The 19,697-nt window shown below is 38.0% G+C and overlaps 2 protein-coding genes across 4 annotated transcripts; both read left to right on the top strand.

The window, feature by feature from the left end:
* Positions 1–270: 270 nt before the first annotated feature.
* Positions 271–13,757, top strand: asb10 (ankyrin repeat and SOCS box containing 10). Of its 3 annotated transcripts, none has more exons than XM_052114395.1 (5): positions 276–674; positions 7,404–7,671; positions 8,751–9,255; positions 12,413–12,526; positions 12,786–13,757. In XM_052114395.1, the coding sequence occupies exons 1-5, from the start codon at positions 428–430 to the stop codon at positions 12,969–12,971; spliced, it is 1,320 nt and encodes a 439-aa protein (XP_051970355.1). In that variant the 5' UTR covers positions 276–427; the 3' UTR covers positions 12,972–13,757. The 3 variants fall into 3 exon arrangements, 2 of the variants coding, with proteins under 2 accessions (XP_051970355.1, XP_051970356.1); XM_052114396.1 differs by lacking the exon at positions 276–674 and adding an exon at positions 941–1,329 and having other exon boundaries at positions 12,786–13,735; XR_007969397.1 differs by lacking the exon at positions 12,786–13,757 and having other exon boundaries at positions 271–674; positions 8,751–11,247.
* Positions 13,758–15,604: 1,847 nt separating this feature from the next.
* LOC127635288 (homeobox protein GBX-1-like) lies at positions 15,605–18,960 on the top strand. The gene is made up of 2 exons (XM_052115203.1): positions 15,605–16,889; positions 17,818–18,960. Exons 1-2 carry the CDS (start codon positions 16,253–16,255, stop codon positions 18,330–18,332), a joined length of 1,152 nt encoding a protein of 383 aa, XP_051971163.1. The 5' UTR covers positions 15,605–16,252; the 3' UTR covers positions 18,333–18,960.
* The last annotated feature ends 737 nt before the right edge of the window (positions 18,961–19,697 follow it).

Below are 19,697 nucleotides of genomic sequence, written 5' to 3' on the forward strand. Positions count from 1 at the left end.
TAGATAGATAGATAGATAGATAGATAGATAGATAGATAGATAGATAGATAGATCGATCGATCTGAGCTGACACTTTGATAAAGGTGCAGTTTTAAAGTGAGCAATGATTCACTGCCTTGGATCTGTAGCAGATATTACAGTCCAAAGTTATGTCCCGCCCATGTGACACTGTAAAAATAGTCCTGTATGCACATGTGGCCAAGTTCCTTCTCAGATTGAATATCAAAATAACCCCAAAGAGCAGAGTCAGAGAACCATTTAAAAGATCATATGCAGGCTTAATAATGCTTTGACCAAAAGACTTCTAAAAAGCTGAGATAAAGATAAGAGTCAATCACCTCGGTGTTCCCTCCATTACTGCCTCTAAAATGTCTAGAGGGAGTTCCTTCACTCCACTTTGCCTTCTTTAGAACAAGAAAGGTACCTGATGAGACTAGCTGCCCCAGTTCTCAGTGGCTACCTGTTGAGGAAGGAGGCCCGGGAGAGAGGGATATCTTCTAGGCAAACCGTGGTACACCCTTCGGTTGTGTGCCGAGACCTTGTTGTTCAAAATGCCCTGTACACTGGAAATTTGGAAGCTGTAAAAGACATCTTCTCTAAAGGCTTTCCTGCTGACCTGGTCATCCAACCTCAGGGAGGAGCCATGCGCTGGGTTGCAGATGGAAAAGTGAGAGGTAAGAGTGTTATGAGTTGTATACGGCTCGAGTAACATTTTGCCAACCAACAAGAAGTTAAAATTCCTCCTAGAGGAACCTCAAGAGTCAAAGAGTTTGAAGTATTTTGGTAGTGTTCGAGGCTTCAAGTTGGGTCAGGTCATCTCAAGACAGATCTGATTATATTTTCAAGATTACCAAACTGGTTGCTTCACATATCAAGTAGACCAGACAGCCTTGGGTTTCTGGACTATTCCAAAGGTCATTCCAAGCTACCTTAAAATAGCCCATCTCTGAAAACAGGCAACAGACTAAGCATACGTAATCAGAGCATACAACTACAAATGTTTTCCAGTTCAAAGAAGACCCTCACTGTAATAAGAATAGTGTCTAAGTAGAGGCTGGATACGCAACTGCTAGTAGCTTTTCCTGTTCTCCTCACACATGGGGCCGAAGATTAGGATTCATAAACAAAAGAAATATCGAAGCGATGTAATTGCAACAGCTCAAGCGTCAGGACTAATCCTTCAGTTCTGGAACGCGCTTCTTGTTGGAGATGACCTCACTATTATCAGTATCATTGATGACCCAGAATGTACTTATCTCATAGATGCTATATATGACACCAGCAACATAGAGGAATGGAAAAACTTCAAGTTCAACTACAGAGGGCTAAGTATGTTACAAGGACATAAATGACCCAAGTGTAATTACATTTAAAGAGGTACTTTTTTATGGTGCCTGCTATGCTTTAGCAAGGGGTTTGCTCTGCTTTTATCCCTGGGTTTTGAAGCCCTGCTCCAGTTTTGCTGTGCCAAAGGGACACGGTGTTCATTCTTAACCTAACAGTGTGAAATTTTAAATAAGATAACCCAGGATTATGTTAACTCAGGGTTAAAAATGACCCTGGGTCAATAATTTCAAGTGTATAAAGCCTATTAGTTTATCTTAGTTTGTGCATGAATTCTTCAACACTTCTTCTCATTTCTATCATGGCAATTTGGATGTGTAAGTCTGAGTATCAGCTCTGGATGCTCAGGTGTATACATTAAAAATATTAAAACTTTCATACTCCCATCCGCATAGCTTTGACGCACTAGTGCATTTTCATTTTCAGTACAGCCACGTCAGACTCGCCTGCTGTCAGCTATTTGTTCCCCTATATGTTTCGGTTACACATTGATTGCTTCTTATTGCGCACACCCCTACTGTTTCTCTGAGGTTGTCTTGGGCTATTTTATTAGTTTTTGTTTATGTTTGTTCATATGATACTTGATAAAGTATTGTTTACAAAAACTTTACATATTACATATGAAACTTTCTTGTTTAACATTACAAGAACAGCCATTGTTTCCTATTCCTGTTTTACACATAGACAGTGTTGGGTAATGTTACTTTTAAAAGTAACTCATTAGAATATTGCGTTACTCCTTAAAAAAGTAACTTAATTCAAAAATATTTTTTATGGAAAGTAAAGCGTTACTTTACTTTTTTTCCCTCACAACCACTTTCTTTTCTGCTATGCTATGCATGCCATACAAATAAGCCATACATTGCATACAAGAGACATTACTGGTCATGCTAGCTACTGTACAATGCTAATGTCAAAACAAAAAAGTAGAAAAACAGATATTCAGAAAGTAGGTCTTCATTTCATATTTATAATAAAGAATCAATAACAAGAAGATGCATGCTTTGTTTTTCCATCAACATGGCAGCCAATATGAATAATGAAGAATATTCACTGTCTTACCTAAAGCAGCAAAGTCCAACACTTTAACCTGCCTCACTTATATGTCATCATATGTGGTGCCCATCCACAATGCCAGTCAACTTAAGATGTTTTTCAAATGTCAGCATAAAATTCAGTGGGGAATGCCAGTCTAACATGTTAAAGGAATGCATCTGATGATTAAATAGTATTTATTCATATTTTTCACTTAAGTCATCTCAGTGCACGATGGTTTTGAGTGGATCCACGGTGTGTACCTACACCACAACTTCAAATGCGCATGCGGATACAACTTGAATAAATTAGTTTTTAATGCTTCCAAAATGTCATGAAAATTATTTGCTTCATGAATCAAACTACTTATTTATTATAAAACATAAATGTATAATCTTTTTAGAAACTAAGACATTTTCTCTGCGTACACAATCGATGCAGAACGTTGCTCGGAGTCACAGATCTAGTCAACTTTTTTTCATCCCTTTCTCCCAGTTACAGGGAGCTGTAACACGGAGCAGTTCGGCTGCCTAAGTTCGTGAATTGTGCGAGTATTTCATCCTGTGTATCATGCCATGACCAGTGGAAGACTAGTCTTATAATCACTTTGCCTAAATGCGTTTACTGATTTTTTAATTCATTGTGTATTAACACACGAATCAATCGTGTTTCACTCTGACCTCATATTACTTTAACACACAAACGGCGCGTTAGCGAGTTGATTGACAGGCGATGTCTGTAACTAAAAGGTGATTGGCTCTTTTACCTGCAAGGCGGGACTTTTACCTGCAAGGCGGGAGATTTTTTTGGTTCCTTAAAGGTAGTGTCATTTTTCTTTTTCTTTTTTCATGTTAAATTTTTTTTCTCTTATCCTAACTTACAATATTATGCAGATACAACTATAAATATGAGTGGGTAATATAGACAAAAAATTATATTATGCCTTTCTCAATTTTTCTGGTCGATAACGATATATATATATCACAGAAAATTACAAATACAGTGGCAAGAAAAAGTATGTGAACCCTTTGGAATTAGCTGGTTTTCTGCATTAATTGGTCATAAAATGTGATCTTATCCTCATCAAAGTCACAAGTATAGACACACACAATGTGCTTAAAGCTAACCACACACAAACAATTATAATCTTCTGTGTATTTATTGTACACACCCAATTAAAAATTCACAGTGCTGTGGTAAAAGAAAGTGAACCCTTCGATTTAATAACTGGTGGATCCTCCTTTGGCAGCAGCCAAGCATTTCCAGTAGCTGTTGATTAGACCTGCACAACATCACCATTTATAAACAGTTTGTCTAACTGTGGACAGATGAATATCTAAGCAACAAGTAAGAAATCATAGCTTGATCCAGCTGAGTTATAGACTGATTTCAAATCCCCCATTTATGTTGAAAACACAAGAAAATTTAGTGTCCTCCCAACTGTAAATTTTTTTCAGAGAAATTATATATGTATTATATTATGTATATATGATGAATTTCAGTCAGGATTTAGGCCCCATAATAGTACAGAGACTGCACTTATCAGAGTTACAAATTACTTGCTCTTGTCATCTGATCTGGATGCATTTCTCTACTAGTGCTCATAGATCTTAGTACTGCCTTTGACACCATAGACAGGGTTGGGAGGGTTACTTTTGAAATGTATTCCACCACAGATTAAAGAATACATGCTGTAAAATGTCATTTGTAATGTATTCTGTAAGATTACTCAACGTCAGTAATGTATTCTAAATATTTTGGGTTACTTCTTCAGCACTGGTAGCTTTTTCAATTGTTTTGACTATAGAAACTCTGCCAGTACAGTAAGACAAAATACACATGTTAAAAATACATTCTCTGGAAAACCTAAATATCTTATGCAGTGTTATTTCTAAAACAAGATTAATCAAATTGATCTTGTTTTAAGGATTTTTACAAAAAATATTATCAAGACTACAGTTTTTGCCCAAATATCAAAGGTTTTAATAGAAAAGAAGAAATTATGATCCAACGTGAATTTTCTTGATAAAAAAAATATGATTGTGCGTGGTAAAATGTGCATGTAAATTAGCTAGAAATAGCATTTTAGCTTAGTGTAAAGATGACAATTTACACAAGGTTTATTTTATTTCTTCTGCTCCAAACTTACTTCAAACATACTTCTTTGTCTGCTCGTATGAATGTAACACATCATAAGAAAGTGTTTCACCGCTGTTCAAATGCACTTTGGATCGCATCATTTATATGTATAAATATTTTCCATCTGAAAGGACTAAATATTAAAAGAAACACATGACAATAAAATGCAAAGAAATCTCTTCAGTAATCAAAATACATTTTAAATGTAATTGTATTATAATAACCAATTTAAATTGCTACTGTAATGGAATACAGTTACTTATATTTTGTATTTTAATACGTAATCCCGTTACATGTATTTTGTTACTCCCCAACACTGACCATTGATCATGACATTCTCTTGGATAGGCTTGAGAATTATGTTGTCATTTGTGGACAGGCATTAGCTTGGTTTAGGTCCTATCTCTCTGACCGCTGCCACTTTATCTGTGTAAATGAGGAACTGTCAGATCAAATTAAAGTTAAAAGATGGAGTGCCACAAGGACCAGTTTTAGGGCCTCGCCTTTTCTCTTTAAATATGCTCCCCCTGGGAGACATTATCAGGAACCATGGAATTAGTTTTCACTGTTATGCCGATGATACACGGCTTTATATTTTTCCGAAACCCGATGAAATTTCACAATTTTCCAAATGTGTATAAATTATATCATATAGTGGATGGCTAGAAATTTCCTTCTACTCAATTCTGATAAAACAGAAGTACTAATTATTGGAACAAAACCCTCAAAAAATAAGATGCTGAAATATAATCTGAATCTTGATGTATGTACTGTAACGTCAACTTCACAGCAAACACATTTCCAATATGTGTAAAACTGCATTCTTCCACCTCAGAAATATTGCTAAGTTACTGCATAAGCTATCTGTTTCTGATGCCAAAAAATTTATTCACACGTTCATGACCTCAAGACTAGATTATTGTAATGCATTACTAGGTGGATGTCCTGCAGGTTTAATAAATAAACTTAAATTGGTTCAAAGTGCAGCAGCTAAAGAGCTAGTAGAATCAAGAAATATGATCATATCAGTCCCATTTTATTGGCGTTACATTGGCCACCTGTTAAGTTTTGTACTAATTTTAACATTCTGTTAATACTGACAAAACCTTTAATGGTCTAGTTCCAAAGTAATTATTTGACCTTCTATCATGCTATAATCCATCATGCTCACTATGATTGCAAAACTCTGGCCTGTTAACAGTACCAAAAATATAAAAATCCTCAAAATGAGGGAAATTATTTTCATATTTGGCTCCTAAACTATGTAATAGTCTTCTGAGCAGTGTTCGGAACTCAGACACACTCTCTCGGTTTAAGTCTAGACTAATGACTTATCTATTCAACCAGACACCTAATTTTATACCCCTAGTTCATCATTCATAGTTATACTGCTTTAGTTTGGTCTGCCGGAACCGGAAACACTTCTCTTATTCTTTAAACCTGCTTTAAATTGAATGGCTTCTACGTTAAGTTTATTCTATGTCTTTCCCTGTCTAAACCTCGGTATTATATCCTGACGTTACCAGAGCCTGCCAGATCCGTCTCTGGCCTGCCTGATGTCCGACTCTCACTGTGTCGCTGAGTGATGATGACCAATTGCAGCATGTGCCAGCCAGACTTCACTTCAGTCTACTAAGACAGACTGCTCAGAGGATGAACTGATGCAAACTCAAATACATGGGATTCTTCATGAGCCACTGTCTGAAGCATGGGCTTAGGATGGAGTTCCTTAATTCACAGACTGCGATGCTCCTCACTGAATGATACCTATATCAACTTGGTCAAAGGAGGGACAAAACTCTTATCTATGTGTATTTCCTTAGTTAATTCTGGATGACTTCAAGGACTTTAACACAGAAAATTAGTTCATACAAAATAATTTTGTTTAACTATTGACCCACAACACTTACTTAGTTTACTAATTTTAACCACTAATAATTCTAAACATAACAAATATTGTCATTATATTCATTTATTTTCTGTTCTAGCATAACTTCATGTTCAGCTGCTTTGAAACAATGCCTGTTTTGACATTTGCATTTACATTTATGCATTAGGCAGACACTTTTATCCAAAGCGACTTACAGTGCACTTATTACAGGGACAATCCCCCCGGAGCAACCTGGAGTTAAGTGCCTTGCTCAAGGACACAATGGTGGTGGGCGTGGGGATCAAACCAGCAACCTTCTGATTAACATTTATGTGCTTTAGCCCACCACCTTTTTTGAAAAGCGCTATACAAATACATTTTACTTGACTTGACTTAACAATTCGTAGGCCTTCTGAGATCTCTTTTTTTGCAAGGCATGGGCCACGTCAGCAAATGCTTCATGTGATTAACAAACTCAAAATGTTTGAGAGCTTTTTATAAGTCAAAGTAGCTCTAAACCACACCTCCAATCTCTTTACAATAACTGGATGCCAGGTTTGCCAACTTGTGTTTCTAAATAGCTTTTGTAGTCATCACTGGCCTAGGGGATCACAGTCTACACTGTGAATGTCTCAGTGATGTACTCAATGTGTTCAAGAACAATACAACAATTAGTGTGTTATTAGTTAAAACAGATCGTGTTTGTTCATTATTGTAACTTAGATGAAGATCAAAACAGATTTTATTTCGAACAGTCATGCACATTGCAATGAAAAATGAATGAAAATATTTTGTAATATATTTCATTGCCTCTAAATAGTTTTTCAATACAAGCAAAAAATGTGTCTTGTTTAGATGAACATTAAAAGCTTTTGCGTTGATTTTGAAGCAAATTATTATTTGTAGTGCAAGTGCCGTTAGGTGCTGCTAAATGCATTTTAACCACAAGAGCTTCAAACAAAACCGTAAAACTGATTTCTGAATAGCTAGTCTTTTAATTCTGCTCTATCCTCAGGACTGTGGTCATTGACATACGAACAAGAGTTGACCACACCGCTACACGTCACTGCCGGCAGGGGTTTCACCGAGTGTCTAAGACATCTTCTCCAGAGGGGCGCTCGAGTGGACCAGGCACCTGGGGGCACCACTGCTCTACATGAGGCCTGTGAAGAGTGCCAGCAAGAGTGTGCCATGCTGTTGCTGCAGTACGGCGCCAATACCAACGAGGTGAACGAGGATGGGCAGATGCCCTTGCACATGTGCACTCAGCTCGAGTCACTTGAGTGAGTGTTGCTTCAGTCCCCTGATTGCAGGAAGTCTTGTGGAGAATTTTGCTATTTCATATGATTGACAGGTTGACGCTTGAAATGAAGGGGCTTCATATGAATTCATAGACAGGAATAACTTTGGAAGAATGTAAACATTTAACGTAATGTCCACATTTATACTCAACAATAGCCTATCAACAATAGGATAGAGATAATGCAAACACTAACTTGATCTTGTGTAGTCAGACTTTTGACTTGTAACATAAAATGTGGTCCACTTTGCTGCTCGTTGTGCAACCTGATCTCATGAAAATTATGTGATTGTGGTGACATTTTTGCCAAACAATTTTACATGGTTCATTACACGTATTGTAGTAGTTCAGAGCTGAATAAGGGAGTAAAATGTTTTCCCAAACAGATGAGGTTTTTAACATCAATGCTCTATGGAGTTTTAAATCAGCAAAACCTACCTCCCTTCCCTAAACCTTAAACCTAACCGCTAGTTGCATAAAAAGCAAATGTGACATAAAAAATGCAATTGCTGAAACAACCGTTTTTCCAAGCATCCATTTTGTGATGCTTCTATGACATTTCGGCTCATGTTTCGACTCGAGCGCTCTTTAGGACTTATACCCCGGTCCTTTGCATCACATCAGTTGCGCTAACACGCAATTAGATTGTGTCTGAACTAGCTTGTAAATGTAGTTGGTTATAAAATTCAGACGTTAAAATGAATCACCTTACATGTCATCCGCTATAGTAAAAGTGTTTTGATGTCTTTGTGTGAGGAACAGGTTGAAAAGAAAGTGTTTATGTACTGATAATCTGCCATTTTAATTGGGATTTCTGTGAAAGTTCATTGTTCGTTGTTCAAATCATTGTTGTTGTAGCACCTCTCGTATTTATTTCACCTGGAAACTGTTGCAATACGCGTAACAAGCCACGTAAAAATGGCGTGCATTTTGACAAATTTATTGAATATAATCTACTCCAAATACAGTTAAAAACTAGCTAACTATATCAATGTGCATTGTATGCTCACAAACTCTGGCAACAAGTTTCCATGTTTGAATCTTTTCTGTTTGTTTTGCCAGGTGTGCCAAACATCTAATCTCATTTGGTGCTGTTATTAATGGTCAAAGCTTGTATGAGAATGACACGCCCCTCCATGTGGCCGCCCGCCATGGCCTTCCAGGTCATGTGGAGCACTACTTACATAATGGAGCAGCACTTAACCTACAAAATGATGAAGGACACACGGCACTCAATTCCGCCTGTTCCCAACCACAAGACCCCACGTCTCTAGAGCGCTACACTAGTGTGTGCCACCTGCTAGTGTCTGCTGGGGCAGACATACATATTAGTGACGCAGACAAGCAGACGCCACTGCATATGGCGTGCAAGAACGTCAACCCTGATGTGGTAGAACTACTGCTTAAACACAATGCGTCGGTTAACGAGATGGATTACAGTGCAGATGCACCTATGCATAACATCCTGAAGGGGGTGACCTATAAGGTAGACAATGAGCCCGAGAGGATTGTACAGGCACTACTCAACTACGGATCCATCAGATTGTGGCCAGGAGCCCTGCCGAAGGCCAGTACTTGTGAAGAGAGTATTTGTTGCAAAAGTACTTAAGGCTGAAATGTGTAATTTCTGCACAATCTAGCGACACCAAATGGAATTGCAAAAATAATCAATGTTTTCAATCAGATTCCTGAAAAATCCCACTGTCATCCATTGGTTGTACAAACAGATAGTCCCGTTCCAAATTTACACCATTGGTTGAGCCTAGCCCTGCGATGGACTGGCGACCTGTCCAGGGTGTCCCCCGCCTTTCGCCCACTGTTAGCTGGGATAGGCTCCAGCCCCCCGCGACCCTGTACACAGGATAAGCGGTTGACGATGGATGGATGGATGGATGGATGGTTGAGCCTATGTTGCTGTGCCAGGCTGGACAAGATGCTCAATGAAAGAGATGCATGTTTTGATAGCACCACAGTCTTTAGACATTTAGGTTACATTAATTGACAAATGGCTGTACAGATTAAATGCATTTGATGAAGTCCTTCTCGACCGTTAATAAAGTACTTTGAGTAATATCAGAGACAGCTTAGCTACTTAAAATGAATGGGATAAATTGTAAGTCCAAAAATGGAGGGTGTATAAAAGAAAATCCCACGTTACAGGAAAAAAAGCGGGTCACCTTTTTGAGAAAAGCCTGTTATTTAACTCACAATTGCGCATTAAAAATGACCAGACTGACAAATAGTGTTTTCAGTGTGATCTGAGCTAAAGAAGCACAATTTATGATACAATTGTTGTCAGATTTTACTGCATATTTTAAAATATGTTATTTGATTGTAATCTTGACCAACCATTTAGGTGATTTCAGTCTTTCCCCTTTCAAGTTAGTAAGAGTTGTACTTGTATGCCACTTGTAAAATAGCTGCCCTGGAGCTTTCCGAAGCTACAGTTAATAAGAGCCGCACGATGTGCAGTTCTCCGCCATTTTTTAAGACTTTTAGACTTTAAACATATTCCCCAAGTATGACATATATAATATACAGATGGAGATTCATCGTAGGTATTTAAATTCATAGGATGTATTTCTCACCTACTCTATGAATACTTATGAATACTGAAAATTTGGACACCAAACTCAATTGTCATAGTGCTTTTGAAATTCAATGTTAAGTGGGGAGATATATATATTTTGATGCAGGGCATGACTAAGCACTGCCTCAAAATGGAATTGGAAACTAACTTTGCCTTTTTGTTATATGTAAGGATCCAAACTAAATCGGTGTACATCTTTTGAACAAATAAACAGAAATGAATTAAGTCGAAACCAATCACTAAAGTTTACCACAAGCAACATATGATATTCTAGTTGTCACAAATGCAGAAATAATAATTTTTTTGATGGGTTTATTTCTGTCTTTCTAAAGCAAACAGTTGATATCACGCATTCAATGAGTCCCACTTGTGCCAAATAAATTGCCTAAGTCTTAACGAGGCAAATGTTAATAGGAGATTAATTAGCACTAATTGCAGAAATTCCCCACAATCCCCCAGAGGGGAGCCCAATCTGTTCATCAAGCAGAGTATTTAATTATTCCGTTCAATGTTCTCCCATAAATACAACATTCAACCTTTGACCTACACAACACTGGTGGGACGATTGCTCCAAAAATTCTGTTCATTCTCTGGCCAGCTTACCTTGTTGAATTTTTTTATTATGAAAGAAACATAAACAATTTAATGATTCCTTGCTTTAGAATGTGAAGTGACTCTTTTCAAAACAGTATCAGGCCACTTGACTCCTATGTTTAACTTCTATTTGGGACTTCCGAACTAATAGATGAGAAAATGGGGTAAACTGGAAACTTTCTGTGTTTTTGCTACAGCACAAAGAGCACAATATACCAGATTCTAATTTTAGATCATAGAGTGAGTATTTTGTTGCACAGGGAGGATAATACAGGATCTCAGTTCAAGTCCCAGCCAGGTTATCCAAGCAGGGACGCTGTCAACCTCTTGGTTGGAGTCAGAGTTGTAATCTCCCGGTTGAAGTCCGAGTAAGAGGTAACCTTTCAGTTCGAGTACATATCATGAGGTACCTGGGTAGGACCTAGGATTTCTAGGACAAGACTGTCCAAAACCTGAAAAAATGTTGCCTTCTATTTCATCTGGTCGATTATTGAAGGCAGCATACATGTACATGTGTCCTGTTTTTCAAAGTATGTTTCTATTTCGACCGAGAGATCAGCTTGAGGGTTGCAATGTAGTCTCAGAATTAACATTACTATAACTACATTTTTGCAAACTTATTTTTACGTGCTGAATTCTACAATTCGTTGCAGTTTCCTGGTAAAATTAACACTAGAGTCATGATGACAACCAGGGCCACATTAACACACCGGCTTACCTGGGCTGAAGCCCAGGGCCAACGGCTGCAGAGGGCCCCCAAATCCCTGGTGGTTGGGGGTGGGCAGTCGCGGCATCCGTCACCCTGTCAACTTTCATGGGAGCAAGCACATATGAACACGTGCAGCAGGAGCCACAAATGCAAAAACGGAAATGGTGCACAATAGAGACAGCGAAGAGAACTGCCATCTAATGTTCACCTTAAAAATCGTATCTGATTACGACAACAGTTCACTCCCTTTTGGCACCCCCTACTGGACATTTAACTTGGAAACTGCAGCCAAATGTGAAATAGCCCTTACAATAAACAGAGTTGCCACATACTTGTTGCCAACTTACAGAATATTTGCCACTCATTAATTTTCACATGCAATTGAGCTTTGCTGCAAGCTCAACATTATTATTCACTGTTTGCCAGAAGTTTGCAGTTAGTGAACCTGCAGAAAACCTTTGGCGACAAACTCATTTGCATGTGAAAATAATGAGTGGCAAGTTTGCAGCAATTTTGCGGCAACTCTGGATTTTTTGTAATGGAAGGCATGTCGTTTCGTTTTGCAAAAATGTTGCCATGGTCACGTAATGTTCATGTGACCAGGCTGGAGGGTTCACTTGAAATTGTTCTAATTCATTACACATGGGATTATGGTGACTTAGAAGCTGTTCTGCAACCAGTTTTCTTAGCAGGTTCCTTCGTACAAGATGTTGCCTGTTAAGTTTTTGACCTAATGAGCATCAAGGCAGCTGCTACCATCTTTGGTAGCTTGATTTTGTGCAGTTTATTTCTGTAATATGATGGCTCCTTTCTCTAATTTATATTGCATAGGTCCTGAAATATTGCTGCATATCTCCACGAACAATGGAGGTGCTCTTCAATGCCTATGACCGCCTCAAAATCACTGATGCCTGGGTAGAGGCAGTTCCTCCGGAAGTATTTCAGGTAAAATGTCAATCAGTGATATTAGAACTCCAGCTGAATGAATTTTCCATTGACCTATATGTTTCAAAGAAACACTATAATGAATGTTGTTGTATGTAGGGTAGTGTCTGAGTAAGTGGTAAATATTTCAAAACAACAATCAAGCTTTGATTGGTGTTATGTTTTGCTGATTGTGAGAACATTGGAAAGCAGTGCATTGCTTGTATTGTGCAGTATTGCTAATTTCAAATATCTTCACTGTGGGTTTGTTTCAACACAGAAACACCAGGAATTCTACGAATCCTTGTTTGCACTGACACAAACGCCTCGATCTCTACAGCACCTGGCTCGTCACAGACTCCGAACATTTCTGGAAGGTCGCTTGCACAGGGTAGTCCCTAAACTGGGTCTACCCACTTTTCTTAAAAATTACCTAATGCTGGCATTCAAAGGCTATATTCACTGAGGGAGGCAGTAACCTGAGAATGTTGAATGTGTGCAGTGATTGAGTTTTATACGGTGACCTCTTTGCTTTGGCCATGTAGATGGACAATATGGATGTTTAAAGAGAGATGCAGGGGGTATTGTGTAACAAAGTGGTGATAAATCTAGTGTTGTGTGTCGTTTTTAAGGAATTGTAAGAAAAATGGGATGGGATTTTATAGGAATTCATGAAATGGAGGTGCTTAACCTTAACCATTACATTTTGTTTATATAGAAGGACAAAACTAAGAGGATGCAAGAAGTCAGAATGCTACATACTGTACATTCGATGTAACACAATACAATTACCATATTTACCACAAGGGGGCGCAATAGAGCTCAAATGAATTCTGAACTCAATTGAACTTGAAAGTTCTCAAATCACTGACTGTAAATTGAACTTCAAATAAAATTGTTAGGTTCTGAGAAAAAAAGATTTACAGTAAATAATTCTGAACTGCCTTTATTTGAATTTTAACAAACTTTTTAAAGTAATTTTTTTTTTAATTATTGATAGAAATAGTTGTACATCATTTTGGATCTGTAATATTCATCTCCATACTTTGGTATTGCTTTATTTTAGTCCCTATGCTCAATTTAACATTTTGAGAATCCAAAATCCACAATGACACCAAACAAATTAGTGGGTCAGCTTAAATGTATTCGGATAGTAAATGTTCCATTCAATTTGAGAAACCTGAATTGAAATTGTTTTTGGGGACCTTGCTTTGCATCTTCTTGACCAATTTAGGCTTTTAGTTTCATCTAAACATCGAGGTTATCCTGTGCGGAAAAGTACTGTGTCGGTACCACGATCATTAATGGTGACCATGTAGGCCTATGTGGTATTTACACAGTCCTCCAAAGTACTTTAAAGTATACCATACTACCATGTTCAAAAAAACATGGCCATGGTATATGACCAAAAAGTAGCTATTTGTTGTTAGTGTTGAACACCTCTCTCATCATTATCTTCAGTTGGCTGTCTGTCAGTACAACCAAAACTGATTTCTTCTTCGTTTTCCGTCATTGCTGTTCATAACCAGAATATTTTGTCATCACAGATGTTGACAGGAAACCTTACTTTTTATCTCTCTGAACATACAGATTTGAGCCATAATAATACCAAGAGTAGGCTATCACATTTCAGTTACAATGATTATCATTAGCAAGTAGAAGACTGACACAGGATCATCCAGTCACATGTCAATTTTCTTTCAGAGAATCATTCCGGATGAGAGATGTGTGTAGTTGTGTTCTGGAGAGGCACGCATTTGAATGATAACCACAAGTAAATGCGGAGAACAGAATGACGGGACAAGGCGAGGATCTCGTGTTAAATGATCCTGTCAACCCGACTATTTAAAAAGCACCAACGGATTTGTGAATAAAGAAAACGTTCAACAAATGCATATAAAAAAAAAAAAAATGGCAAAAGTCATTAGTAGCCTGTTTTTAATTAGAATTAAGTATATTTCGATTGCAACAGCAATATTTATTAAAATAAGAATGACAATAACAATATTTATAGGCCTATATATGTGTATGTGTGTGTGTGTGTGTGTGTGTGTGTGTGTGTGTGTGTGTGTGTGTGTGTGTGTGATAATATAATATAAATATTATATAATTCTAATTATGTATATTGAATATTTTCTGTAATGTTAATAATAATATTAGCTAATTATTATTATTATTCAAAAGAATCATATTTTAATAACTTTTTTCAAAAACAAGGAACAAAAGTGCAAAGAAATTGCCAGTGAAAAGATCACTGATAAATGTCTCATATAAGGTGACGGGGGACTGATTGTCACCCATTCAGTAGTGTGTGTGTGTGTGTGTGTGTGTGTGTGTGTGTGTGTGTGTGTGTAGAGAGAGAGAGAGAGAGAGAGAGAGAGAGTCTGGCTGGTTTCAATAGATCAAAGAGCACTGCTCCTGAATGGAGTCATTTGCAATTATAAGAATAATTAGCATCTGTGGCTCCTCCATCGCTAATCAGAGTCGGAGGTGATGTGTTTATGTCTTCGCGCAATCAGACGGCCAGTTGGAGAACTCGCGCGCCCCGCAGGACTCAATAGCGCCTAATCATCATCAGAACTGAATTGGCATTTAATCGGTCAAATGATCTGCGATTAAATTAATGCTTAGCGGGAACGAGAAACTGCTCAGATGGTAGAATTTTAATACAATATATATATATATATATATATATATATATATATATATATATATATATATATATATATATATATATACACACACGCACTAACATTTTGTCAAATTAGCCAATCTGATGACATTTGACCAGAATTGAATGTAGGCATAGGCTCAGTTTCCGGCAAGGATCTATCCTCTGAATGAAGATTTATTGCATTAATTAATATTTTTATTTTATTTATGTATTATATGAAAAATGTTAGGCCCGTATAAACGTAAATATTTGCATTTAATATAGGCCTATAGTAATATAATATACACTATAAATATATTATATAGGCTATTTGATAGTAATATGTAATTATTAATACTTCGTTTTTTATCTTAAATTATATATAGAATTATATATATATATATATATATATATACCCATTTGTTCAGTAAAGCGAGTGCACAGAGCTCTACATTCGCACGTAATGTCATCAGTAAGATCTCTCTCTTGGGATAATTGTTGCCGCACTCCGAGAAGGCCAGATTCACTCTTTATTCAAATAGAATAGAAAAGAGTCTCTCTCACAAGAGGGGCAAAACATCTGCCTCTCCGCCCTCGCGACTCCGATGCCATCGGCCCTAAAAAATCAACAAAAGACCCGTTGTTGTATATCTTCCCTTGAATACAAAGTAATTACTTATCATCAATCAAAATTAATAATAGTTGATTGGGTTGGTGTGGTCAGCGCAGTCCCCTCACATTCACTTCGCAGTCAATGTGGACTGGGGAAGAGAGGAGGGGGGATTTGACCTGTCTATTGGGGTATCCACTGGGAAACTACCTCTTCCCAACGCGGCCTAAAAAGTCAGGAACTGAATAAGGAAATGAAGCGTAATTTGAGGAAGATGGATGAGTCTCCAGGGCAACTCCCCCTTCTATCCTCTTGTATTGATGATAACCGTTTGCGCCCTGGATGTGTGTGTGTGTGTGTGTGTGTGTGTGTGTGTGTGTGTGTGTGTGTGTGTGTGTGAGAGAGAGAGAGAGGGAGGGAGGGGGAAAGAGAGGTGGGAAAGAGAGCGAGAGAAAGAAGGGTGAGTGTGTGTTTATGTCTCAGTATGTCACAAATAGAGACTGAGATACTCAGAGCTCCACACAAAAATACGCGTCAGGTCTCAGTCAGTTTGACGTCGAGGCGCGGGGACGGCGAGGACCCGTTCGGCTCCATCGGGATAACTGTGGACCAACATTTGGGTGATTTGTCTCACTCACACGGCCACTATACGGAATTTATACTAGCAGACACCGCTCAGTTCACCATGCAGAGACCGAGCGGTACGGGGACGGCATTTTCCATCGATTCTTTGATTGGCACTCCACAGCCGCGGCCGGGCCACCTGCTCTACACGGGCTACCCGATGTTTATGCCATACCGACCGCTCATGATTCCGCAAGCCCTGTCTCATTCGTCATTACCGTCAGGTATCCCTCCGTTAGCGCCTCTGGCATCCTTCGCGGGGCGTTTGACAAACACTTTTTGCGCGGGGTTGGGGCAGGGGATGCCCTCCATGGTTGCGCTCACCACCACGCTGCCCAGTTTCTCGGATCCTCCAGATAGTTTCTATCCCCCGCAGGAGATGCCGGGACCCCGGTTAAGCGCTAATGGGACGGGGATCAACCGGCAGGACAGCCCACACGAGGAGCTCAAGGGCTCAGATCTGCTGAATTTCTCGGAAACTTTTCAGGCAGTTGCAGGTAAGCACTGGAGACAAACTTTAGGTCACTGACAGGTGGTTTGCTGGCGTGGTTAAAAGGTTTTGGTAACCTTTAAAAACCCATTTGGGTTATAATGTATAATGCTCAGAGCATTTGTTAACATTTTTACCCCAAAAAATGGGCTTCATAGTAACATCTAAATGAAGTGGTTTGATCACAACAAGATCTAACATCACCATGGCTAAATACAGAGGGTTACACCAACAAAACTTATTTTAAGGGTTAGATATATCTATAGGTCTCAAGGCAACAATTTCAAATTAGCACTTTTTAAAGTGTATATGAAATAGTTGTAAATGTCATGAAACTTTGATTTATGCAGTTTCGTCTTGGCTATTCCAATGAATGCAGCCAATTATATTATATTTGGTATTGATTATTTATTGAAAGTTACTAGAAAGTTTCTGAAGTTCTAAAAATAGGCTAAATTTGATTTTGGTGCTAACCCGAAAATGCACCAAGTTTGCTGCATTGCTCTTTTATGAAAGGACTGAAAACTGACAAAGTGCGTGTGGAGAAAATTAGCCTACTTTTTTCTGCATACTTCTCGTATTTCTCGTATATTGTACTGTTCATCTGACGTATTTTTAAAGGAAAAATGTAAACGTATTTTTTTACACGAATCAAACCAAGTTCATTTAGATGTTACCACATGAAGCATTTTATTGAGTGTTATGGGCCTCCACTTGGAGAGGTGTTCAAAACAACACTATGCTCCAAAAGGATGGAGCTTTAGTACTTGTATAGGCCTATGTTTTGTTACGTTTCTAAATCATTTCAGTAAAATTAAAGATATCTTACAGTTTCGTAATAATGCATTTAGCAACTGTTGCATGAGGCACCCATCTATCCCGTGATATCAAAGATGGTCAATGGTTTATATCTTGATGATTTTCGTTCCCTTCAGGCGAAACCAAATTATACAGTTCAGATGACGAGAAACTGGACCTGAAATCAGCGGAGGCAGCGTGCAGCGACAGAGAGGACAGTTCGGCCGACAGCGAGAACGAAAGTTTCTCCGACGGAAACACCTGCGGTTCAGCTTCCCAGAAAGGGAAATTCAAAGCCGGCTCACAGGACGCGTTACCCCAGAGCGGTTCGGCGGGTAAGAGCCGGAGGAGACGGACTGCTTTCACCAGCGAGCAGCTGCTGGAACTGGAGAAAGAGTTTCACTGTAAGAAGTATCTGTCTCTCACCGAGCGCTCGCAGATCGCACACGCACTCAAACTGAGCGAGGTCCAGGTCAAAATCTGGTTCCAGAATCGGCGGGCCAAGTGGAAGCGCATCAAAGCCGGCAACGTCAACAACAGATCCGGGGAACCCGTGCGGAACCCCAAAATCGTGGTGCCCATTCCCGTGCATGTCAACAGGTTTGCTGTTCGGAGTCAGCACCAACCGATCGAACAAGGCACCAGGCCATGAACTCAAACTAAAACCACATGACCCTGAACTCCTAAAATGAACATTTACACGACCCACAGGTTCCTGCAGGTCTTGGATGAAACAGTACAAATGCATGAAGCACACCTAAAAGGAAACAACTCCACTATCTAGAAGGATATAAATTGACTTTATAATAACTTTTATTATGAAGTCATTATCAAATATGAGGCCTAGTCATTATAATACGCTTGACAGATCAGCGGTTCATAATGCATATACCTATTATGATAATACTAACTATTATTAGAATGAACGTTTACAGATGATCTGTTAGGTGCATTATAATAATATTTGTTAATGACTCTTTTTATATCTGTATAGACGTTTACAAAACGACATTGTTTTTTGTTTTTCATTCTCTCCCCTAAAATTGGTTTCGCTTTAATTTATTGATTTGTACATTTGTAAATATGAATTGTGTCCATGCGACACACATGTGCACTATATCAAACGAGACTGTAAAGAGACATTTTTGAAAATAAGTATTTATATGTTGCTGTCTGGTAAGTTTTTGCATGTGTTGCCAATTTTTGTCTCATTTTCCCCCATATGGTTTGAACGGGACGTTTTCGTTGTTTCAGACATTTTGCATGTGCTCTTTAAAGCATTTTTGGCCCTTAGAGGCTGCAATCCCCTAAATTCTTTGTAAAACCCGATGATGGAAATAAATAAGATAAAAAAGACAGTGAAGGCAGAGTGATGTATTTCCATTGACGAGGCATTACACAGAAAATCATCAAATGTAATATTAAGTTTTATCACACTAAGAACTGAAAACATTTCTAAAATCTCTGTTAAGGGGTATTATTTATATATATATATATATATATATATATATATATATATATATATATATATATATATATATATATATATAGATAGATAGATAGATAGATAGCCTATATATATAGCCTATAAAAACATTTGCATGCAATAATTAGTGTTTGTGAGCTCCGTAAATGAATGAATTATTATTGATAAACTCTTTGACTCAAAGATAGGCCTATTTTATCCGAAACATTAATCATAAGCATTTTTTGACGAAATTTTCAAAAGCAAATATTTGATCTGTCAAATATGTCGTGCGTTATAGTTTAGCGCAATACGCTTCAACAATTTTGGCATCTATTTATCATTTTTATTTATCAATCTGTTTCTTCATTATCAAATAAATGCATTTCGCATGCAATAAATATTTAAGAATACAATTTACAACCTTTGGCGGAATTATCACACGTTACAAAAATGAACGGAAAACACGACAACAGCAGCAGCAGCAGTAAAAGGGATATAAATGGATCATTTAGTATCTTTACATTTGCGTCATAATATAAAGGATGAATG

The sequence above is a fragment of the Xyrauchen texanus genome, chromosome 42 (assembly GCF_025860055.1).
Source record: "Xyrauchen texanus isolate HMW12.3.18 chromosome 42, RBS_HiC_50CHRs, whole genome shotgun sequence".
Taxonomy (NCBI): domain Eukaryota; kingdom Metazoa; phylum Chordata; class Actinopteri; order Cypriniformes; family Catostomidae; genus Xyrauchen; species Xyrauchen texanus.